Below are 24,331 nucleotides of genomic sequence, written 5' to 3'. Positions count from 1 at the left end.
GCATTTTCTTTTGCCTTGCCAAATGCCATTTCAAAATGTAGGGTAGTGTTTTCAGACAAGGCAGTATCATGGTAATCATTATTATTTTTTGGCTGTTAGATTCATTAATCTTTTTGTTCATCGTTTCATCAATGAAAATTACAATACAAATGCCTTTCAATATTGATCTGACTTGTACCCTAACTTGTGTCGTTGCTTTAGAAACTTAGTTATGATTAACCTGAAGAACACAAATTTGACTTAGGACGAAGATTAGATGTACCCTCCGGGCGTATCTACTCGAAAATAGCCTTACGTTTTCGAGGATGTCACGGTAAGGGCAATTCAAACAAATTACGTACTTTCTCGCATAACAAGGCGTCATTGATGGGAGGTTACATGCCTTGTGTTTAACTCCCTGTTCATTTTGTATCGCATTCTCAATAACTGTCGAAAGACTCAACCAAATTAGATTAAATAATTGTGAATTGATCCAACCAGAACTTAATGGCACAACAATCTGATCCTTCAAATCTACCATACTTCAAAATTACATGTACTTACTGAGAGAAGTTCGCAGCTTTCATACTCGCTAACTCCAACTATTCAAGACTATTCGTTCCTCAGCGAAGCACTACTTCAAAGCGTCCGGTGAATGTGTTCCTAATCGACGTCAGCGATCCACGTTACATATCTCTAGCACCATAGTTTGTCAGACCCCTTTGTTGATTTCAAGTTTTGTAACCCAATGATCAAGCTGACTGGCGACACATGCTGACCCTGTGGAGCCATACGAGGAGAATTTCTTAACTGAATTCTCTACTCCAAGAAAGTCATATACATCCTTGTCAAACACTGGATCAATACTTTTGAGCTCATCGACACTCAAATCCTGCAGCTGGCAACTTTTTGAGACGCACACGGCAACTGCCCTTCCAACTATGTCATGAGAAGTTCTGAAAGGTATTCCCTTTATAAAACAAGAAAAGCAACTTCAGTAGCAATTATTGACAAATGTTATGAATTACATGTGATCGTAAAACACGCAAATAAAATGGGCCGTTGAGAACATGATCCAAGAATTTGAATAGTTACAAAGGATAGCTTCAGCATTACAACAGCATATCAAATCAAGAATGATGATTTCAAGTCCAAAAAGTTCTAAGCTTGTCTATAATTGGCAAAAATGAAAGTTAGTCAACAGAACTTGCCTTTTTCACGAGATAATCAGCAAGCGTTGTGGCATCAAGGTGACCAGCAGGTAAACTCTTTTGTATTCTCTCCCTGTTAAAGGTAATGTTCTGTGCAAACTCTGCAGATACTTCAAGCATCCCCAATATTGTCTTCACGCTGTCAAAGACAGGTTCCTTATCTTCCTGTCTCAAGGGGAAAAGAAAGAGCCCTTCACAATCATACTCAAAATATTGCAGGATTAGTTAAAAGACCAATGAATTTTACACACTGTAAGTGCAAGCAGAATAGATCCTTTTATGTAGCATTATGTTTGTGTATAAGTAATATGCATGCAAATTCCAACTAAGACCTTAGCTTCAGGCTCAAGAATGTAAAGAGTGAACAGACCCAACTAAACCCTTGCCTTTCCGTGCTGATTGCATGTGAATTCAAAAAAGAAGAGAAAAGATTATACCTGCAAATCACGATTGTAAGCAAGGGGGAGTCCTTTGCACAATGTGAGAAGCGTAACCAGGTCTCCTACTACTCTAGCGGACTTTCCACGAACAAGTTCCATGGGATCTGGATTTTTTTTCTGAGGCATGATACTACTTCCAGTTGAAACCTTGTCACTTGGCGTGACAAATCCAAACTCCTCTGAAGCCCACAGTACCCACTCTTCACCAAGCCGGGAGAGATGAATGGCTGTGATGGCATTAGCAGAAAGAAACTCCATGACAAAATCTCGGTCTGACACTGCATCAATACTGTATTAAGAAAAGAAACTAATTATTATTTGACGAAAACAGATATAAAGAAGCATGGAATACTCAACCAACCAGAAGACAAGATTTAGACCCAACAGATGGGACCACAAAACACTGTCGCTCATTAAACTGAGCTTATTGGGGCATACCTAGTACTTGTATGGCATCACAGCAAAGGGTGATGAATATATAAGTTGAACAATTGCGTTTTCCAATATTAGATAAACATTATTAATCTTTAATGCAAGAAAAACAGGAAAACAATCATCAATCCTAAGTTAAAAGGAAAAGATAACATATCAGCTGCTTCTTTCACAGATTTGTTCATCAGAATGAAAAGTGAAATTGAACCATACAACTATAATCATGTATGTTGCAAGGTCTCACAAGGAAAAGGGGAGAATGCCATAAAGTAAATGACTAGTTTATTAACTATTGGCCAGTTTACAACATCATTTGCAGAGTACCAATGAAACAAAAAGGCAACTTAGCTCTAGACTGCAGCACACTAGCAGAAGTCAACTTCAATCCCAACCAAAAAGTCAATCCAAGGGATGTACCTGTTCCTCATAGGAGCAGTAAAGTCTAAAGCATCAGAGGTCATAAACCGATCGATCGGAAGTCCAGTGCCGGCCAATGCACAAGCACCTAAGGGGCAGAAATTCAACCTCACTCTACAATCTAGTAAACGGCCAGCATCACGTTCAAGCTACATAACAAGAAAAAATGCCAAAATTAGTCTCTTCCGAAGGCCAAGGATATACTACAGCAAAGAAAAGTACTGCATAAGCAACCAACGTTTTCAATTTACACATGGTAATAACAACTAATTGACAAATTTGTACACAAACCAACTATCAAGCCACTATAAATACTACAAACAATGTATGATTACATAGCAACTACCACAATACAAGGGCCACAAACCATATACATATATGTTAATAATTAAAGAATTGCATCGTGCAAAGCCATACAGATACAAACCTGCTCAACAAACGCCAAGAGCAAATGCTGAAGGAGAACAGGTTGAGCCCTTTGCAAATGCGTGTAACCAGGAACGATCACACCCTCGTTCTCCATTGCCAATTTGACGAGCGAAAATTGAAGATACTTAATCTTCACTCCAATTGCATCAATCGCGTCTCGGATCCACAATCGAAAATCTGTCAAAACCTGATCGTTTCGACTCCGAGCCGTGTGGAGCTTCTTAGCCGGTTCGCCGATCAAATCAGTCAGCGCTGCCTCAATGTTCATGTGCACATCTTCTCTGTCGGTCCTCCATTCAAACTCGCCACTTTCAATTAGCCTTTCTATCTCGTTCAGCCCCTTGTGGATGCTATCCCGGTCATTAACAGTAATCAATCCCTAAAACATAATAAAAAATAAAGCTTCCCCTCAGACCAAACAGAACCCAGAAAAATAAAACTTAAAAAACCAAAAAATGAGAAAAGAGGAATGACCTGTTTGGCTAGCATGGAAGCGTGAGCCTTGCTGCCCATGATATCATGCTTGTAGAGGGCTTTGTCGAAGGAGATGGACTCAGTAAATCGTTCGACAGCATCAGTCACGCTCTCCTCGAAGCGGCCGCCCCAGAGCTTGGCCTCCTTGGACTTGGTTTCAGTGGATTGGGCCTGGGCAGCACATCGGACCTCCATCTTGGGCATCGGTATGTGAGATTGCAATGATGTCGTACGGAAGGGTCCAAGGTTCTTTGGGATCAAGTGGTCATGCGAGGGAGAGTAGAGTGAGAGTGAGGAGTTGAAAACAGCTAAGGACTCCATATTCATGTACAATCTGTGGTGATAGATGAAGAATGAATGTATGGGGGGGGTGACAAATTCGAACAAATATGGAGACCAACTTGTCCAGCCGTTATAAACAAAAGCCACCATAGATAAAACATAAACAAAAAACAAAAAATGCTAACAATCAGAGGTACAATTTTTACAAATTTTCCGAAAAGGAAAACGAAGAACGAAAAACAGAACCTAACCTAACGTATTCAATAGTGCAAAGGGTAAGAGAATATGGTCATGGTCATCCCAAAAACTGGAGATGAATCCTTTCCAAACAAGATAAAAAAATGGCAGTCGAAATTGAGCAGGGACGGATTCAGGTTCAAAATATGGGTGGACTGAAATCCGAAAAGCTGCCGAGCTCAATTACAAACCCAATTCAGAAATTAGAAATTAGACATTTATGTGAAATCATCCAAAGCTTTCATCTTTACTATTAACTGACCCTTTAAATCCCTAAAAGGCTAGGAATTATGCGAAATCAGAAATTGGGCAGTAATTAAAATCCTAAAATCCCTAAAAAAACTATCAACGATATCAGAAATCAGAAACAATCATAAATGAGTTTACAAGAAAAAGGAAAAGAAGAAGACGAAGACAATGTGAAGAAGGACTTACAATTGCCGGAGGAAGGGCGGAAGGAGGGTGGAGTTGGATGCTGGCGGCGCAGACAATAGGGAAGGACCCGCTAGTTGCAGTGAGACTGGTGCTGCTCACTTCTTGCTTGCTTGGGTTTCTTTCGTATTTTGCGTTACTTTCTCTTTTACTAGATTACCGTGTCATCTTTCATAATAAAAAATAAAAATAAAAAATACCAGAACGTACGTTTGGACTTAAGTGGTTCTAAAACCACTGAGAGTTAAAAAATTAAAAAGGTTTAACGAAAAATTCACAGTAGTTTTTATTTTAAAAAAAATTATATTTTTATATTAAAAAGTTTAATTTGATATTATTTATTTTATCCTTTATTTTGTCCTTATCATTAAAACTCAAAGTTTTCAAGCCATTTTCATTAGTTTTTCTTAAAAAATATACATGTGAAGGTCTTTCGAATACTTCTTGAATGTTTGGTAAGAGTTTCTGTTATATTTTACAAAGTGTTTTATATAATGTATGTTAGTCATATATCGATAGGTTAAGCAGATAACACTCGACAATTCTTTTCAATTTACCGCTACGTAGGATTCGACAAAATACCTCAATAAATAAATTAAAAATCTTTTTACATTTTACACTTTGTTTATATTTGAAAATTTTTACCAACGGTTACAATTATTATAACTTTTAAAATGACCTCATATTTGTATTCGTTAAATCAAATTTTAATAGTCCGAATTATTTGATCATTTGACTCAAACCTTTGGATACTGAGGAAATCCGGTCCCTAATTTTGCATCCAACACTGCCAACAGGCATATTTATTTGTCCTTGTCCCAGTAACGTCCTTTCCAATTTTGTGTGACAAAAATCTCATGCATTAATTATGTGGGCAAAACTGAAAATTTACTCGCACATTCTTCATCATCACGTGCATCATGCACGAATATCACGTGACATCCCGGTATTAGGTTGAGTTTTAACAAACAACGGCCAATGAACGAAACATCAGTGATCACTAGGGAGGCAAAATTAACTGTAAATGAAGCCCTAGCAAAACCCTAACCGATAAAATCCCCCATTTGCACAACCGCCATGAGCCAAGACGCCGTGACCGTGGACCAATCTCCGCCGCCGCAGACGAAGTCCGACGCCCTCCAAACCCTAACCAAGGGCGCTTTCTCCTCGTCGATTTCCAAGCTCTCCGGCTCCTCGCGATTCTTGCCTAACAGCAAGGACTTCTATTTCTACCGCAACTTCGACGAATTCAGAGTCCCGATCGAGCAAATCACCAAGGAATCGCAGACGATGCTCGGCTCGATTGGCTCGTCGGCTCCGGTTTGGGGGAAACCGATGGCTTTCCCCGATGACTTGGACGACGCGTACGATTGGCTCGTTAATGTGAACGACGAGGCTCTGGAGAGGTTTGACTCGTCGGTGGACGAGTTCAAGATTGTGAGGAAGGAGGCGGAGGAGGCCAAGCGGCCGACGAGTGCGGCTATGGACACAGACGATGGGTTTCAATTGGTGTGTGGGAAGAAGAAGAAGGGGCCTACTGGGTCAGCAGCGGCCAGTGGGAACGATGATTCGAGTCAGGTATCCTCTGCGGTGAAGGTGGCTTCCAAGGACAAGAAAACTGTGGTCGCGACGAAGCCGAAAGTGCCGTTTCATATACCGAGCATTCGGAGGCCTCAGGAGGAGTTTAACATTTTGGTTAATAATGCAAACCAGCCGTTTGAGCATGTTTGGTTGCAGAGAAGTGAGGACGGTCAACAGTTTCTTCATCCCGTAGTATGTCATTACTTGATCATGTTCTGTATTTTATGTATTGAATTCAGGGTGATTTTATGTTGGGTCTTGAAAATTATTTAATTTTTGAGAATTTGTCTTACATTATTTTGGGATTGTGCTGTTAAACAACGAGTATGTATTTAGAGAAAAAAGTATGCTTGAGTTAGTTAAGTATGTATTTTTTCTAATTAGTGTGTTGTTAATGAATAAAGGAGAAGCTTTCTGTTCTGGATTTTGTTGACAACAACATTGGGGACGATGAGTCTGTAAAACCGGCTTCATTAGAGTCCACGCCATTCAAGCTTGTGGAGGAGGTCAAAGATCTGAAGGAGCTCGCAGCTAAGCTCCGTGCTGTTAATGAATTTGCGGTAAAATTTGTCTGCAATGATCCTTTTTTTTTCCTTTTGTGAAAGCTGATCTCCATTTCGCAGTCAACTCCATGATGGTTAAAGTTATTTGCTTCAGCAGAATTTTGTTGTACTTGCAGTCACTATGATTAGGCAGATTTGATGTTGCTATCCTGTCATCCATTTTATTTAGTGTAGAATTCATGGTTGTATTCATAGGAACTTATAGCATTATAGAATATATTCCTAGACTCACAAACAGTTACTTGCGATAAAATAGCACAACCTGAACATGGTATTAATTGATGTCAAATTGGTGTCCACGCAACAGTTGTTCACCTTAGAATCTGTTATTGGCAATGGATTTGTATAAACATTTGTGTGATGTTTGTTATGTGAGCATATATTTCCATCGGGGTTTTTTTCTTCTTCCAGTTGTTCTGCTTCTTTTAACCTTTTCCATTTCATCTGCAACATTGCTACCTATGTGTACCCTATATTTGAGTTCTTCAAAAGGTTTATTCATTCATAGCTGCATGGAATTGCTAAGTTGGCATTTCATTGTTATGATTATTTCATTTTACTTAACTTTGCATTTTGGCATTCGTTCCCCTGTATTTTAACTTTTATCTTTTGCTGTCTAGGTCGATTTGGAACACAATCAATATCGATCTTTTCAAGGATTGACTTGCTTGATGCAAATTTCAACTAGAACCGAAGATTTTATTGTAGATACTCTGAAGCTTAGAATTCATGTTGGGCCATATCTTAGGGAAGTTTTCAAAGACCCTGCCAAGAGAAAGGTTTGTTTCATGCCCATTTGCATTTCTACCTTGGTAGCATATGATTTTTTCTGACAATATTTTACAATTCATCAGGTGATGCATGGAGCAGATCGTGATATCATGTGGCTTCAACGTGATTTTGGCATTTATATCTGCAATTTGTTTGATACTGGCCAGGTGATGTACTTTGATTCTTTGAAGCAACTGAACGAATGGATTTTCTTGTCTTGCAAAGGAATTTTTAGTATCTTTTCCTTTATCTGGAAAAGAGTATCATTATTTTTACTTTTGTTCTTACGATTTTAGCTTTTCTACTTGAAATATACTTTTTCTTTATAATGTGTTGCTAACCAAAGATGACCAATTTGTTTTAATCCTTAGGCTTCGAGGGTGTTGAAATTGGAGAGAAATAGTTTGGAGTATCTTCTACAGAACTTATGTGGTGTTACTGCCAACAAAGAGTAAGCTGTTGCTATTACTTCGATTTCTTTAATCTTCTAAATGCTCCTAAATAACTTTCTCTCTTTATATTTGTTGAAAACCCCCTTTCACTGGACCTTGTTCTTTGATGTAACCAACGGCAATAGACTAAACTAGCAAATATAGAAAACTTAGAAACACACAAGAATTATACTGGTTCGGCAGAACTTATGCCTACGTCCAGTTGTGATTTCCCTAGGTAGAGAAATCACCGCTTCTTTGATTAATAATAGAGATTACAGAACTTATGCAAACCCTAGAACTAATCTCAAACCTCTCTGCTGTTTGGCTGTTTTCTCTCTGCTGTAAATCAGCCTTGCCGCACCCTATTTATAGATATAGGGTTGGCTTACATGTCCTTTACAGATTATAATTCCTATTCTAAGTGGAATAAGAATTTAGACTTCCTTTCCAATTCCAAATAGACTTCTAGGATTTCTAATCTACATTGAATAAGGAAACTAAGATTCTTTCCTAGCCCTTTTAGGAGAAGAATTGGTGCACCCTTTCCCTAAAACAATCCTAAACAGAAAAGGACACAAAATTGACGAGCCAAAAACTAACAATCTCCACCTTGGTGAGTCAAACCAAGTCTTGATCGTTTGCACCCCAGAGTATCTTTGAACCTTCTTGAAGTAGCTCTGGAAAAACTTCAAGAGTCTTCACCTTGGCAACCTCCTTCTTGCCTCATTGCACCTCAGGTGAGGAGGTGCTCCACTTTAATCAATCAACGAGATTGATCAAGTTCAAACAATGCTTGAACTTCTTGGCCGGCACTATCTTTGTAAGGAAATCTGCGGCATTGTCATCCTTATGAACCTTTTCAATCCAAATTTCCTTAGACTCTACCCAATCTCTGATTCTGTGATATCTTGCTTCAATGTGCTTTGATCTTCCAGAAAAAACCTGATTCTTTGCCAAATGAATGGCACTTTGACTATCACACTTAAGCTTCACACAATCTTGAGTGATTCCCATTTGACTTACCAAGCCACTAAGCCAAATTGCTTCCTTTCCAGCTTCGGCCAATGCAATATACTCTGCCTCTGTGGTCGATAAAGCTGTAATTGGTTGCAGTAGTGCCCTCCAACTGATTGGTCCTCCTGCGCATGTAAACACATAACCAGAAGTTGACCTTCTCTTGTCCAAGTCCCTTGCATAATCGGCATCCACATATCCTAACACCCCTGCATTTTCCTTTTGCTTCTCAACATAATCCTTTGTCGCCAAGAACCCTTCAAATAATGCAAAATCCACTTGACTGCATCCCAATGTTGCTTTCCTGGATTTGCCATGTATCTGGAAACGACACTGATTGCTTGAGCTATGTCAGGACGTGTGCATACCATTGCATACATGAGGCAGCCCACGACATTAGCATAAGGCACCTTCTTCATTTCTTGTTGCTCTTCCTCGGACGTAAGACACTGTTGTCCACTTAACCTGAAGTGAGCTGCCAAAGGAGTCGAAACTACCTTTGCTTCTTGCATGTTGAACTTCTCAAGAACCTTCTGAATATACTTGGCTTGTGATATCCAAATCCTTCCAGCGGTCCTATCTCTCTGAATTTCCATGCCAAGGATCTTCTGTGCAGCACCTAGATCCTTCATGTCGAACTCCTCGCTCAACATCCTTTTCAAGTTTTGAATTCTAGACTTGTCTTGACAAGCAATTAACATGTCATCCACATATAGCAATAGCAATATGATCATCCCATCTTGGAACACATGATAGTACACACAACAGTCATACAAACACCTTCTAAAATTAATTTTCAGCATGAATGAATCAAACCTCTTGTACCACTGTCTTGGAGACTGTTTCAGGCCATACAGGGACTTCCTTAGCTGACATACTAGGTTTTCTTTCCCATATTCAACAAACCCTTCTGGTTGAGCCATGAATATCGTCTCCTCTAAATCCCCATGAAGAAACGTTGTCTTCACATCCATCTGCTCAATCTCCATGTCATGCTGAGCTGCCATTGCTAAAAGCAATCGGATAGAAGTATGCTTGACTACAGGTGAAAAGATCTCATCATAATCCACCCCTTCCTTTTGTGAGTACCCCTTAGCCACGAGCCTTGCTTTGAATCTCACGGCATCTTGTTCATGTAGTCCTTCCTTTTTCCTAAATACCCACTTGCATCCAACTAGCTTTCTGTCTTTGGGTTTAGGAACCAACTCCCAAACAGAGTTCTTGTAAAGAGACTCCATTTCCTCTGTCATAGCACTTATCCAACTATCTCGCTCATCACTTGCTATAGCTTCTCGATAAGTAGTCGGATCTCCTTGACTAATGTTAAGAGCATAATTAACTTCGTTTTGGTCAAACCCAAACCTGTCAAGTTTCTTCTTGTTCCGCTTAGGTTTGTCCAGTGCTATGCATCTTTGAAATGCAGGTGGATTGTTGGGTGGAGTTTGACTCCTTTGGGATATCTGGCGGATTGGAGTACCTTCAATCTGTCCTGTTTCTTGCTCCACCTGATTCCTAACTGGTGAATGATGCTGATGCTCTTCTTCTTCCTCAAAACCATCAGATTCGGCCTCTTGCTCAATTTGCTCCACCTGAGCTTCTTCTTCATCTGAACTGATTAACGGAATCTTTGTTGCTTCAATTCCAGCATCATCCTTCTTCTCCCTATTGCTCTCGACTTTATTCAGAGGCATGGTTGTCTCATCAAAGACAACATCTCGACTGACAACCTTTTTCCTGTTGTTGAAATCCCAAAGCTTGAAACCCTTCACTCCTTTCTCAAAACCTAGGAATATGCAATGTATAGACTTCGGTTTGAGCTTGGACCTTTCATCACTTGGAATATGTGCATAAGCACTACAGCCGAACACCCTGAGCTTGGAATAATCCACCGGCTTCTCAGACCATACCTCTTCTGCACTCTTAAAACCGAGAACTGTAGATGGTGATCTGTTAATCAAATAACTTGCATGATTAACAGCCTCTGCCCAAAAACTATCAGGCAATCCTGCATGAAATCGCATGCTCCTTTCTCTCTCCATGAGAGTTCGGTTCATCCTCTCAGCAGCTCCATTTTGTTGGGGATTCTTCTTTACTGTGAAGTGCCTTATGATGCCTTCCTGCTTGCAGTAATCGGTGAACTCATTACTTGTATATTCACCTCCATTGTCACTTCTCAGATACTTGATCTTTCTTCCAGTTTGATTCTCGGTTTCTGTTTTCCATTCCTTGAACTTTGCAAAAACCTCGGATTTCTGCTTCATGAAATAAATCCAAACCTTCCTAGAAAAATCATCCATGAAAGTAACAAAATACCTGGCTCCACCATTTGATTTAGTTGGAGCAGGACCCCAAACATCTGAGTGAATATAGCTGAGTTGCTCCTTACTTCGGCTATCTGCACTGCTACTTGCGAATGATACCTTTCTTTGCTTCCCAAGAACACAGTATTCACAAAAGTCCAGTTTGCAAGCTGACACGCCTTCCAACAGGCCTTGCTTGTGTAATTCTTGCAATCCCTTCTGGCTTATGTGCCCGAGCCTATGATGCCATAGTTCAGTCTTGTCTTCTATACTTTGATTTACAGAAACAGCTGCTCCCCCGACTATAGTGGTCCCAATTAACTTATACAACTTATTGGGTTGTAGGTCACCCTGCATTACCACTAGCGATCCTTTGGTTACCCTGAGTCTTCCTTTTTTAGACTTGTACCCATAACCGGCCTCATCTAAAGTACCCAAGGAAATCAAATTCTTTCTTAGTCTAGGGACATACCTAACGTTCCCTAAAGCTCGTATCATCCCATCGAACATTCTGATTCGAACAGTGCCGATTCCTCTTACAGGACATGAAGAATCATCCCCCATTAAGACTTCCCCGCTGCTGACTTCTTTGAAAGTATCGAACCATTCTTTTACTGCACACCTATGAAACGTGCATCCAGTATCCAAAATCCAATTGAAAGCCTTGGAGCCCGATGTTACCGAAAGAAGTTCCCCGTCACTCTCATGTTCGGTGACTGCACTAGCGGAACCTGAGCTTCCTTCCATCTTGGCTTTCTTTTCTTTCCAAATCTTGCAGTTCCTCTTCCAATGATCGGCTGAACCACATTCGAAGCAACCTTCCTTCTTTTCCTTTTTCTTCTTGGATTTTGACCTACCTCTGTTGCCAGTTTTCTCTTCTCTTGTCTTTTCCCGCCCCCTCTCCTTGCCTTTGGCATAAAGGCCTTGAGAGCTTTCAGTTATATCATCTAGTTTAGCATATGACTGAAGAGCTTGAATTACGTCTTCAAGCTTCAAGGACTCTTTTCCAAACATTAGAGTTGTTCGAAAGTGCTTGAAAGACGAAGGTAGAGACCTTAGCAGGATGATAGCCATATCATCATCTTTGTAAGTTTCTTCGACTTTCTGAAGATTAGCTATGCAATTCTGGAACCTGCATACGTGATCTTCAATATCACCTCCTTCTTCTAGTCGAAGCCCGAATAGTTCATCCTTTAGAAAAAGTTTATTGGACACGGTTTTTCCCATATAAACATTCTCCAATTTTTCCCATGCTTCCTGGGCAGACATCTTTTCGGTGATGTGTGACCGAACTGATCTTGTGAGATGGATCTCGATGGAACTCTTGGCCTTCTTGAGAACCTTATTCCATGCTGCTTCTGTCATGCTTTCCGGCTTCTTACCATCAAGTGCATCATCCAAATCCTGCTGTATCAGTACGTTCTTCATCATCCTTTGCCAGTCCGTGAAGTCATCCTTGCCGTCAAAGGGTTTTAACGCAGGTCCTTGATCCGCATTCATCTTCCCTTTTAACATCGTAGAACACCTTGATCCTAGCTCTGATACCAATTGTTGAAAAACCCCTTTCACTGGACCTTGTTCTTTGATGTAACCAACGGCAATAGACTAAACTAGCAAATATAGAAAACTTAGAAACACACAAGAATTATACTGGTTCGGCAGAACTTATGCCTACGTCCAGTTGTGATTTCCCTAGGTAGAGAAATCACCGCTTCTTTGATTAATAATAGAGATTACAGAACTTATGCAAACCCTAGAACTAATCTCAAACCTCTCTGCTGTTTGGCTGTTTTCTCTCTGCTGTAAATCAGCCTTGCCGCACCCTATTTATAGATATAGGGTTGGCTTACATGTCCTTTACAGATTATAATTCCTATTCTAAGTGGAATAAGAATTTAGACTTCCTTTCCAATTCCAAATAGACTTCTAGGATTTCTAATCTACATTGAATAAGGAAACTAAGATTCTTTCCTAGCCCTTTTAGGAGAAGAATTGGTGCACCCTTTCCCTAAAACAATCCTAAACAGAAAAGGACACAAAATTGACGAGCCAAAAACTAACAATATTTGATAGATTCATGTGTTGCTTCTTTGGTTTTAACTACTGTTTCTCCTGCAGATACCAGAATGCAGACTGGAGATTACGCCCTCTGCCTGAGGAGATGATCAGGTAAAAATGTGAATTGTATATGTTTAAGTGGGCAACTCAGCTAGTATTCGTTCTGTTGATAATATCTCATAAGTCTCAAACTGGTCAATCCTAATTTTATAATCGACACAACGTTAAATTTCCTTCTTATCTGTTATAGAGTTATTTGACACTTGATTGTTTAGGATCATCTAGTGCGGCGATTTCTTGTAATTCGAAAATTAGTTTTAGGATTAAGATTACCTCCAAATTGAAACTTGGGAGTAAACAATGCATTAAGGGCAGTCTTCATGCATCATAAATTTATTTTGATTTCTTGGTCACATGATTATTGTCGCCTTTTGGGTGTTTATATTAATAGATTTGTTAGATGTTGCATTCTCATGTCCATTCCTTTTAGATTTTTCTTTTTTTTTATTCCATGGTTATCTAAAGAAGTTTTATTTTCTTGACAGATATGCCAGAGAAGATACACACTATTTGTTGCATATGTATGATTTAATGAGAACACAGTTATGTCTGATGCCCAAGGAATCAGAAAACTCTGACACTCCTTTAGTGGAGGTATAGTATGAATGATGATCACGTGCTCTTCTCTGTTTTGAATATGTTCTTTTTGGCTCTCGCATTATTTACAATTTTAACACTTTTATATATTGTTACCCTTTGTACAGAACTGCTAGTTTTGCCTATATGAGACTGTTTTTTCATTATTGAATTTGCATATTTGCGTTGGCCCCTAGCCATGTTTCTTGGCGTTTAGGATTTCTAAGTTTTATTTGTTTTTAAATTACCAAGACGAATTTTGTAGCACTTCTGGAATATTTATTTCGATATTCTTTTGTTTATAGCATCTGCAAATTATGTCTTGATGGTAAATTGGTTGATACATCTTAGGAAATGGTTCTTCCAATTATCTTGTCTTCCATAATATTTTCCATTTACTATAATTTGGCAATTTTATTCCGGTTTTTTTTATTTTTTTTATTTTTTTTCCTGACAGGTTTATAAACGAAGTTATGATCTATGCATGCATCTATATGAGAAAGAGCTTTTGACAGAAAATTCTTATCTCCACATATACGGGTATGCTTTTATTTTTTGTGGCCGGCAAATTTTCTGTTTTTGGTATTTGGGTAATTCTTTCTGGTCTTGGCCATGACCCCTCTTCAATCCCCCCAATCCTCAATTTCCCTAGTGCATGCTTTTGTTTTGTTGACCAAAATTTCGTTCAAAGATTTTTAATATTATTACACGCAATTTTTAGGTTGTTCATATGCCTTGTACATTGTTAATGTTACACTAGTTTTTCCCTCAGAGAGCACACAGCTTTTCTGAATTTCATTGTTTAAGCCCACCACAACTCTGTACCAAATATCCGTCATCAAAACAAGGGTTTACCTGCGTTAAAGCTCCATTAGAAGTTTCATATAAGTTGGTAGGGATTGTGTAAAATCTTGTGTCGTCAATTAAATTGGTGAGATGATCTTGTTGGATTATACAATTAATTGAGGAAATATGAATATATGATAATGGGAGGGAGTCCAGTTCCTTTTTCCTTTCTATAACTATGTCCATGAATAGGAATTCTGTATGCATTACCTTTGTTTATATTTTATAATGACTTCAATTTATATTATTTTCTATTTCGATGTAGGTTGCAAGGTGCTGGTTTCAATTCTCAGCAGCTTGCCATTGTTTCCGTAAGATGCCTCCTTATTTCTTTTATACATTGTTCAAATTTTAAAGTTGGCTAATCTTCATTTGAATTGTAGTATATCTTATATATTTTCCCAATATGATTCTCATTGTGCGATACTTCTGTATTATGTTTATATAATGAGTTTTTACATAAGAGGACTAGTTAAATATTAAATTATTTGGCAGTCATAAGTTGATAATCTGTTTCTTATGGAGTAATGTAATATATACTTATGTTACACGAGGAACTCAATTGATTAATGCGCAATTTTAAAGGTTATACACCACTCATACCAGATTCATTTGTTAAATGGTTTCAGGGTCTTTGTGAGTGGAGGGATGTTGTTGCCCGTGCAGAGGATGAAAGTACTGGCTATATATTACCAAACAAAACTCTTCTTGAAATTGGTATGACTTGTATACAGTTCCTTGTTCTTCAAGATCATTATTAATTTTTTTCTCTTTTTACACAGCAGACATTCAACTTATTTACTTTTACTTTTTCGTCTGTAAAAGCTAAACAGATGCCTGTCACCACTAGCAAGTTAAAGCGATTGGTGAAATCAAAGCACCCGTACATTGAGCGTAATCTTGGTTCAGTTGTTAGTATCATTAGACATTCTATGCAAAATGCTGCTTTTTTTGAGCCTGCTGTCGAACATCTAAAGGTGGCACGTGCAGGAATGGTAAGCCCTATGTTTAGTTGTTTGGTGATCATGAAGACTGGGCATTCATGTTTGCCTTTCTATATTAGGCTTTCATTCAGGTTACCTATGGAATGTTACGAACAAAAATCTATCAATTTTATGTATCGGGTCAGGTGCCATTTAACTATGCTATCATGATAAAATCACTGTCCATTTCACCCCTTTCATTTTCAAATTTATTAATTTTGACTGTAGTCCATTTCACCCCTTTTTGCAGGCATCTGAAGAGAATATATTGGTCAATGATGGATCTGAAGCCTTGTTACCTGATCAGTCTGTCAGCAATTCAACTAATGGTGATTTATCTGTAGTTTCAACCCCGTCTCAGCAGCATAGAATGGAGTATAAGGGGATTGCATTTGGTGCCTCTGAACTTGTAAGAAATGGACAAGGAAACTCTCCTGAAACTGGCAGTCCCATTTCGGTGAATCTTAGGCAGAACAGTGTTCCGGGACAAAGCAGAGAAGCAAGGAGCAATGCCTGTTTATTAGATTCAGCAAAGGTTGACATCCATTTGCTTCTTTTGGATGTTTTATCTTGTTATATTTCTTGCTCGTAGAGCTCTAGTCTTAAAATAGTTGTCTATTTCTGTTGTAGGTTACTGGAGTGAGTGTTCAGTTGCAAAAGAAGCCCAGCCGTGCCTTTAGTTCACTGTTGGGGAGTGCAGTTCCAAAAAGGAAGTTCGATGTTGATAAAAAGGTTAGTAAGAACACTGCTGTAAATTATATGCTTGAAATGGAATAGGCCCATCTTTGTCTTGTATTACTTGCAATCGCAGCTAGGCCTAAATCTTGCATGTCACAAGTCTAGTCAAAAAGAAATATTACAACCACAAATGTCTTGTTATATAGATTGTTCACCTTCTACATTAAGCATTTAAGTGATCAGTGACCGTCCTTTTTTACGTTGTCAACTGAATCATATAATGGTGGTGGTTTCCTTTTGATATTGAAACGGCTAGATTTCCATGGAATCTTCTTTGGTAACTCGGTACATTATTAACTCTTGTGCTCTTAACTTTCTTTCTAGGGCAAGGAAGATAGTAAGTTGGAACAAATTCGATCTTCAGTGAACTTCCCATTCCACTCATTTTCGGGCGGGACTGAGAAATCCAAACCAACCTTGGAAGTACGAGATAAAAGTTCAGAAACTCCCCATTCTGAAGGGCCGCTTACTGCATCACCCTCTGGTTCTGGTTTAGGTGACATCATAACATTGGAAAATGATTCAGATGTAGGTGAACCGGTAGATGGTTCCTCAGAAACCAGAAATGAGCCGGAGGAGAATGATTTGGTACCATCTGCTTTGGGGAGGGATGGGGAAGACGAACCCGTGTCTCTCTGTGATTTGTCGTCGAGCTTCCAAAAATGCTTTCAGTCGCTTAACCAAAACAGGAAGACAAGAGAAGTGGACAAGTCCCAGGAATCTGGTGGTTTGCAGGTGAAGCCTTTCGACTATGAGGCAGCAAAGAGTCAGGTCATATTCGGAGCTAAGCCGGTCAGAGAGGCTGGAGCTGGGGAAGGTGTGAAGAGCTTAAACTCAGCGGGAAAGAAAAAATCTTTAGCTGGTCTAGTTTCAAACGATGACGGGTCAAAAGAACTAGGACAGGGTAGACGACGCCAAGCTTTTCCAGCAACCGGAAATAGAAGTGCGACATTTCGTTAAGTTTCCGGCATAGATTTGTTCTGTATTATTGTAGGAATGACAGAATTTTTCAAGTAGTCGAAAGAAATGCAACAAAATTGAAAGTTAAGAAAGAGAAGTAAATTGAAAGTTATGCAATTGATCGTAATTAAAAAATGTGAACCCCGTCAATTTCAAGTTAATACCTATTTCTAAATTTCAAATCAAATTGTCAAATTATTCTAGTTAATGGATTTTGTTGCTTGAATTGAAAGCTAGAAAGTCCTATTGCATTTTTGGCTTTTTGGACCAGCCAAATTTTCTCAATATGCGGCGAAATTCTCTTATGTCACTATTTTATCACGCGGCAGTCTTTCAATAAAAAGTCATTGTACTTTCTGAACAAATAAAAAGTATTTATTGGATGGTGACGCTCTTAAAATTGAATATTAAAATGTGCATCCTCTAGTTGCTCTCTTAATGGATTTGTTGCTTGAGTACGGGAGAGAATGTGTATCCTGGTTAATGGATTTGTCAAATTATTCTAATTAATGGATCTGTTGCTTGAAAGCTAGATGCAACTGAATGTGTATCTCTTCTTTTTACCTGTAATGTGAAAGAGAGACAAAAGCCGGTACATATTATTACAAGGTTTTAAAAATCGCTAGACGCTAATCGGGCAGCATGCATGGGCTTAGTGCCTAGGCGGATTTATGTAAATTTATTATACATCTTGTAAATAAGAACCTATTTGCACCTAAAAATAAAATTATACTTGTATGGATAATAGAAGAATGATAAAATGCAAAAATAGAAGTAGAAGAATACACAAATTATATACATCCAAAAAGTTCAATATTTAAAAAATAGTAAGCATATAATCATAATGAGGAGGATTTGGATGATAAACTGAATTCTTCTTATTCATGAATCATGATCCTTGTATTGGATTAGACATAGGCTAAATTATTTAACCTTGTTGTAGCTAGTTTATTTCTTTTCTTTGTATGTGTCCCCTCAAAAGTGCTCCAATTCGTTTCACTATTGGATGAACTTGTAGTAAATCCATCATTTACAAATTAGGTACACCATGAAACCAAAAAAAGAAAAAAAGCACATAATTAATAAAAAAATATTAAAAAGATATTAAAAAAAGGGCCTAGGTGTCGCCTAACTCTCCGCCTAGGACCGCCTAACTTCCAGTCGATTTTTCCTAACACCTAGCCCAAAATTAGGGCGAGGCTGCACCGCCCAGCGCCTAGGCCGATTTTTAGAACAATGCTATTACATAAAAAACATGTTTATTATTATTTTTTCTGATAGATGATAGCGTTTAGTGTGTTAAATTGTTAGTGATCAAAGAGAAAGAAAAATTGATGCGAATCAAACCCGTACTAGGATGCATTAGCATAATTACAACTTTCCAATGTGGTAAAATACCATATGCAAAGACATGTTTACTTAAATGCGAGAAGGAAAGAACAAGAGAACTTAGAAACATGCCTTATTCTTGATGTTTTAATATTTGATTACAATTTACAAGAAATCTGACAATTTTTCAGATATGTATGTTCGTAAACAAGAAAAATAGTTATGAAGTGAACTGATTCACATAACTGTTACCAAAATCCGACAACTTCTTAGAAGTGCGACATTTCGTTAAGTTTCCGGCATAGATTTGTTCTGTAATATTGTAGGAATGACAAAAAATTTCAAGTAGTCGAAAGAAATGCAACAAAATTGAAAGTTAAGAAAGAGAAGTAAATTGAAAGTTATGCAATTGATCGTAATTATAACATGTCAATCCTGTCAATTTCAAGTTAATACCTATTTTTAAAGGGAATTGTTATTAGCAATCCAAAGATCTCATTCTGCATTCCAAACTTTCTATATTAGGAAAGAAAAGTACAATTGTGAGGAGTGCAAAATGAGATTTTTGGAGTGCCAATAACACTTTCCTTTCTAAATTTCTAATCAAATTGTCAAATTATTCTAGTTAATGGATTTTGCTACTTGAATTGAAAACTAGAAAGCCCTATGGCACTCATTGCTTTTTGGACCAGCCAAATTTCCGCCATCTCCGGCGAGATTCTCTTATGCCACTATTTCATCACGCGTATTGTTTCAATAAATAATCATTGCATTTTCTGAACAAATGAAAAGTATTTATTGGAAGGTGACGCCATTAAAATTGAATATAAGAATGTGTATTCTCTAGTTGCGTAATGGATTTGTTGCTCGAGTGTACGAGAGAATGTGTATCCTAGTTAATGGATTTGTCAAATTATTCTAAATAATGGATTTGTTGCTTGAAAGCTAGATGCAACTGAATGCGCATCCTCTTGCTGCTCTCTTCTTTTTACCTGTAATGTGAGAGAAAGACAAAAGCCGGTACATACCCATTACATAAATGCAATGTTTATTATTTTATTTTTCTGACAAATGATTGCATTTAATGTGTTAAATGGTTAGTGGTAAAAAAAAAAAAAGGATATTGATACGAATCAAATCTGCACTAAGATGCATTGGCATAATTACAAATTTCCACTGTGGTAAAGTACTATCCGCAAAGACATGTTTACCTAAATGCGAGAAGGAAATAACAAGTTCTCTTAGAAACATGCCTTATTCTTGATGTTTTAATATTTTGTTACAGATTTACAAGAAAACTAAAAAAAAAATCAAATATATATGTTAGTAAATAAGAAATAGTTACGAAGTGAACTGATTCACATAATTATTATAAATAGACAAAAATGAGAGATATAATCCTTGATAGAGATAGAAGCGAAACGAGTGTAACGTATAACACAAATGATATAGGTAAAGAGAGGAAGGCGATAGTGGTGTTATTGTTTTTCACTTTTGATCTGGTGTGTTGTAATGAAGTTCCAGACATACTTCTATTTATAAGAGTTTGATTCGACAACTTCTTATGAGCTCGTTTAGATGTGCTTTTAAAATAACTGAAAGCATTTTTAGAGAAAATATTTTTGGATTCCAAAAGCACTTGAAGTGCTTTCTATGTGCTTCTTCCAGGAAGTATTTTAAGTATTTTTCTACAATTTACTTGCATTTTTACTAATGATTAGTTCTAAAAATATTTTCACTAAAAATATTTTCACTAAAAATATTTTCGATCATTTTAAAAACACATCCAAACAAATTCTATATACAAAAAGAAAATATTTCACCTCTTTCCAACATTTTCATCTAACACATTTAATGACTTTCACCAAAATCCTTCACAATACATTTCATAACTTAAATTTCTCTCTTGAGAGTATTCTTATTTTAGAAGAAACACTTCGACACTTTCTGCCAGAAAGTGCTTTACCAAGAAGCACCCCCGAAATTTTGTAAAGAGAATAAACCGCAGTAAGAATAATAATACAATAACCAAAAAAAAAAAAGAATAATAATAAAATAAAACAATTGACCCCAGAGAGAGCGACGTGGTTGGTTGTTGTGAGGAGCAAGATATTTTCCCAGCCAAATTACCAATTACCAGGTCAAAGCCAACAGTATTCGCCATCGTATATGGGCCATTTGGTCATTTCACATCCTGGCGTGGCCAGCTAAGCCCAAAAACCCTGGTTTCAACTCAAATCTATGGGTACAAATGGCGGAACTGCAGAACCTTGTCTCTTAATTTTTCCTTTGTTTTTCCCACAAATCTACGAACTTTTCTTCCTCTTCCGCACCACTTCCATCCGTGCCGCCCCTGGTTTTGGTTTCTCTCTCTCTCTCTCTCTCTCGATGGCTCAATCCTTATATATGATCCTACATCTCCTCACCCCTCCCACTGTTACACGGTATCATCATCGCCTCACTTCTCTTTGGCATTTCATCAAACACCTTCCGACCATTCTGAAATTAATCTTTGCTTTGCGGATCAGTTGCTTTTCTTGCTTCTTTGCTTCTCAATTTGGATATTGAATTCTGGGGTTTGAAGGAGAAATTCTGTGCTGCATCTGAAGTGAATATATAGTTATATATACACACAGATACATATACATATGACTATGAGGACTGCGAGGACTGCGAGGGTTCCAACTCCGCTGCAACAGCTCCTTCGTGCGTGCAGAAACGCTTTCAAAGGCCCCGGAACCGTTCCTTCGCCTCGCCATGTGCAAAAGCTGAGTCGCATCCTCGGTACGTTTTTCGGATTTACCAAGTTTCATACTTTACTTTTGATTAGTTCAGTCACGTGTTGTTGTCGTATACGTTTGATTGATATTTTATTATACGAATCTTGTACTAGGAACATTGAGAATATGGTCATATGTTTTTGTCTATTCGAATTCCTATCCGTTGCGTTTCGATCTATGTATGTGCGTTTGTCTGTGCTATGACAAAAATTCCTGTCCTTTTGTTTTAGGAAAAAGTCCAAATTTGCGAATTTAGGAAAGAATTTGATAACGTTGCTGTATCTAGGAAATAAACCTCCTCCTGTTTTAGGAAAAATTGCAAATTTGAGTTGCTTTCTAAATATGTAGTTGGTGGAGTGTCGGGGTAATGTGGCTGAATGGGGAAAATTTGTTCAGGATGTTTATTTGTTCAAAAGATTATGGTTCTGCCAGACTGTATGCGTTGTATGTCTGGCCATGGCGACATCGACACACCTTAATTTCACCCCGCTTCTGGAGCATTTTCCTGGAGTAAACCACAATTTTGACTGATATTTCCTACCACCGTAGATGGATTTTGAGGAAATAGAAAGGAGAGCGTGCGCAGTCCAAAATCGGATTTAGTATGTTGTAGCCTGCAATAGATAATGAATCTAGAATATCATGGCGTACAATTATCTGTACTATACGTGGACGTGCGTGTGTGTAATGCTGGGGAAAAGATTAAGGAGAGGGGCAGGCAAGCATTGGCATGGAATTGTTATGTATGAAAGTGATATGTAGTCCGGATAAATATTTGATTCATTTCATGCGTGAAGGAAACATTGTCTGCCATCTTCTTCACAAGCCGATTTTATTGTGGTGCTGTAGATAATATGAGACCAGAAGATTTTGGGCTAAGTGGGGATCTGCGGTTCCCCACTCCTAGGGTCAGGTATACAACCATATACGAGTGCAACAAATTTTCGGTAAGTTTGTACTTCTTTCTACCTAGTTGGTCCAGTATTAACTTGGGTGGCTTTCTGCACAACTGATTATTAGTTCCTTTTAGATGGCCATATGTTAATAACATAAAAAAGCGAAGTTTCGTTTTCAAAAAGCGTTTACTTGATCGATTGTTGATTGGTTCTCCTGTTTATTTCCATGTGCAGTTGTGCTGCTTTTTTATTCCAGCAAATGGTGTTATCCCACTCCATAACCATCCAGATATGACTGTTTTCAGTAAGCTTCTATTAGGCAAGATGCATATTAAATCATACGATTGGGTTGATCCCGTTAATTCAGATGGCTCCACGCCTGCGCCTCAATGTGAGTCGATATCACTCTCCTGTAAAATTAAAACGAAAATAAAAACTATCTGGGACTGTGTCTTAACCAGTATCTAATACTAGTAGGATGATTTTGCAGTGAGACTGGCCGAGTTGAAAGCTGATAGTGTCTTCACAGCCTCATGCAAAGCATCAGTACTTTATCCAACAAAAGGTGGCAACATCCATGTCTTCACGGCCGTAACACCCTGTGCAGTGCTCGATGTGATGGGACCACCCTATTCTATAGAAGATGGCCGGGATTGCACGTATTACAAAGATCATCCCTATGCGGCTTATTCAAGTAAGTGAACTTTTGCTTTCTTGACAAGTTGCCAAATAGTTTATTTTCTTTGATCTGTCGTGAAAACAACCAAATTATGGCGTGGTGCGTATGGATTTTTCTCGGACTTGCATTTATAAAAGTTACACAAGCAATGTGGGAGAATGGAGGAACCATCAGAGATTGTGCATGATGCAATTGGTGAGCCATTTGGCGATACAAAAAGAGAATGTTAATCTACGAGATGAGGCCTCTCTTAAAAATTTAGAGCATCGAACTCAAATTCAATTGGCTATAGGTAGAGCGGATGTTTTTATATTCTCATCACTCGCTTCTCCAGTATATGTTTAATATTTGTGTACAGGTCCAAAAATCTCCAGCTACATGATGATTTAACCTGACCATTTTCTGCTTAGGCTGCTTGGGCACGGTCCTCGGTCATTCTATTTAACCATTGAAGAAACTTGAACTCCTGAAACATGTTTTACTGAGACTTGTTAAAATACTGAAACTTGTTACTGGCATTTTGATGCACTTTTGAGTTTATAAGCTATATCTTATTTGCTTGTCAATTCGACGCAGATGGAGGAGCAGTAGTAACTGAAGAGAAACACGATAGTTACGGGTGGTTGGAAGAGATTGAAATGCCTGAGTACGCGGAAATGGATAGAATCGAGTACTTGGGTCCACGAGTTACCGAGAGGAGTTCGTAGCTCTCCTGATGTATGTCCTCCGAGTATTTATTCGTCTCCACGCTCTGATCTAGACGGAAATCTCTCATTTTTCTTGGTACAGTGTTTGAATTAAGACAAGGAAAGGGATCCTCTCTGGATCCCTTCCACCAAATTCACCCAATCACCTAATTCGGGTTTTTAAAATTTGATCAAACGGCTAAAGTTATTATAACTTTTAAAGGGGTCTTCTGTTTGTAGCCATTGGATCAAATTTCAAAGGTCCGAATTGATTGATTGGGTGGATTTGGTAGAAGGGATCCTCTCCGGATCCCTTCCCTTAAGATAAGATGGATGTAGAGCATCATTTCATTACTTTGTTCTTGCTTATGTACCATAGTTTTACAGATTTTTAGAAGAAAAAAAAATAAGGTTAGGTGGATTTGGTTACCTTTAAGTTCATGGTTTATGAATTTGACTACTTTGTGACATAAGGCGGTTGTTGAGCTTTGTCTCATTGTTTCTTCTTTTTCCTATTTTTAGTATTTGGACAATCATGTTGCTCAAAGAGCTCATGTTTTTTATAAGACGGTGGTTTGCTCGTTTCTTTTTGTTGTTTTTCAACTTTTAGCACGTAATTCCTTGATACTCAAACTCAAACTCAAACTCGTGTCACGTCTCACTTTGCCTTCTCACGTTAAAGTCTGTTTAATAAACTTGTTAAAACTGTTATGTGGCACGAATATAACTCTTGTTAGTTAGATG

The 24,331-nt window shown here is 38.1% G+C and overlaps 3 protein-coding genes across 6 annotated transcripts; 2 read left to right on the top strand and 1 right to left on the bottom strand.

Annotated features, from left to right (window-relative positions):
- Positions 1-427: 427 nt before the first annotated feature.
- On the bottom strand, positions 428-4,557 carry LOC137712777 (argininosuccinate lyase, chloroplastic). Of its 2 annotated transcripts, none has more exons than XM_068451938.2 (7): positions 4,337-4,557; positions 3,383-3,631; positions 2,907-3,287; positions 2,480-2,628; positions 1,628-1,919; positions 1,191-1,355; positions 428-949 (listed from the first exon to the last, which is right to left on the bottom strand). In XM_068451938.2, exons 2-7 carry the CDS (start codon positions 3,584-3,586, stop codon positions 692-694), a joined length of 1,449 nt encoding a protein of 482 aa, XP_068308039.2. In that variant the 5' UTR covers positions 3,587-3,631; positions 4,337-4,557; the 3' UTR covers positions 428-691. The 2 variants fall into 2 exon arrangements, with proteins under 2 accessions (XP_068308039.2, XP_068308038.2); XM_068451937.2 differs by having other exon boundaries at positions 3,383-3,716; positions 4,337-4,519.
- A 672-nt stretch (positions 4,558-5,229) lies between these two features.
- LOC137713200 (protein RRP6-like 2) lies at positions 5,230-17,443 on the top strand. 2 transcript variants are annotated; one of them, XM_068452472.2, is made up of 14 exons: positions 5,230-6,106; positions 6,319-6,474; positions 7,098-7,256; positions 7,332-7,415; positions 7,620-7,699; positions 13,115-13,165; positions 13,600-13,708; positions 14,148-14,230; positions 14,802-14,847; positions 15,166-15,253; positions 15,362-15,531; positions 15,770-16,054; positions 16,150-16,251; positions 16,582-17,443. In XM_068452472.2, exons 1-14 carry the CDS (start codon positions 5,411-5,413, stop codon positions 17,215-17,217), a joined length of 2,745 nt encoding a protein of 914 aa, XP_068308573.2. In that variant the 5' UTR covers positions 5,230-5,410; the 3' UTR covers positions 17,218-17,443. The 2 variants fall into 2 exon arrangements, with proteins under 2 accessions (XP_068308573.2, XP_088540328.1); XM_088684202.1 differs by having other exon boundaries at positions 5,305-6,106; positions 15,362-15,660.
- A 3,265-nt stretch (positions 17,444-20,708) lies between these two features.
- On the top strand, positions 20,709-24,172 carry LOC137713236 (plant cysteine oxidase 2). 2 transcript variants are annotated; one of them, XM_068452520.2, is made up of 5 exons: positions 20,709-21,330; positions 22,176-22,273; positions 22,457-22,613; positions 22,713-22,916; positions 23,478-24,172. In XM_068452520.2, exons 1-5 carry the CDS (start codon positions 21,195-21,197, stop codon positions 23,606-23,608), a joined length of 726 nt encoding a protein of 241 aa, XP_068308621.2. In that variant the 5' UTR covers positions 20,709-21,194; the 3' UTR covers positions 23,609-24,172. The 2 variants fall into 2 exon arrangements, with proteins under 2 accessions (XP_068308621.2, XP_088540811.1); XM_088684685.1 differs by having other exon boundaries at positions 20,826-21,330; positions 22,124-22,273.
- Positions 24,173-24,331: the final 159 nt, after the last annotated feature.

The sequence above is a fragment of the Pyrus communis genome, chromosome 14 (genome assembly GCF_041283825.1).
Source record: "Pyrus communis isolate YQ-2024b chromosome 14, ASM4128382v1, whole genome shotgun sequence".
Classification (NCBI taxonomy): domain Eukaryota; kingdom Viridiplantae; phylum Streptophyta; class Magnoliopsida; order Rosales; family Rosaceae; genus Pyrus; species Pyrus communis.
Note: the sequence above shows the minus strand (reverse complement) of the source record. Positions and strands in the feature narration are given on the sequence as shown.

Coding starts and splice junctions, on each gene's coding strand:
- LOC137712777 (XM_068451937.2), bottom strand. CDS start 3,709: ATGAATATGGAGTCCTTAGCTGTTTTCAACTCCTCACTCTCACTCTAC. Junction 3,288..3,382: donor CTTCCATGCTAGCCAAACAG/GTCATTCCTCTT, acceptor ATTATGTTTTAG/GGATTGATTACTGTTAATGA. Junction 950..1,190: donor CTGATTATCTCGTGAAAAAG/GCAAGTTCTGTT, acceptor TGTTTTATAAAG/GGAATACCTTTCAGAACTTC.
- LOC137713200 (XM_088684202.1), top strand. CDS start 5,411: ATGAGCCAAGACGCCGTGACCGTGGACCAATCTCCGCCGCCGCAGACG. Junction 13,709..14,147: donor CTGACACTCCTTTAGTGGAG/GTATAGTATGAA, acceptor TTTTCCTGACAG/GTTTATAAACGAAGTTATGA. Junction 16,252..16,581: donor AGTTCGATGTTGATAAAAAG/GTTAGTAAGAAC, acceptor CTTTCTTTCTAG/GGCAAGGAAGATAGTAAGTT.
- LOC137713236 (XM_068452520.2), top strand. CDS start 21,195: ATGACTATGAGGACTGCGAGGACTGCGAGGGTTCCAACTCCGCTGCAA. Junction 22,274..22,456: donor ACGAGTGCAACAAATTTTCG/GTAAGTTTGTAC, acceptor TTCCATGTGCAG/TTGTGCTGCTTTTTTATTCC. Junction 22,614..22,712: donor CTCCACGCCTGCGCCTCAAT/GTGAGTCGATAT, acceptor ATGATTTTGCAG/TGAGACTGGCCGAGTTGAAA.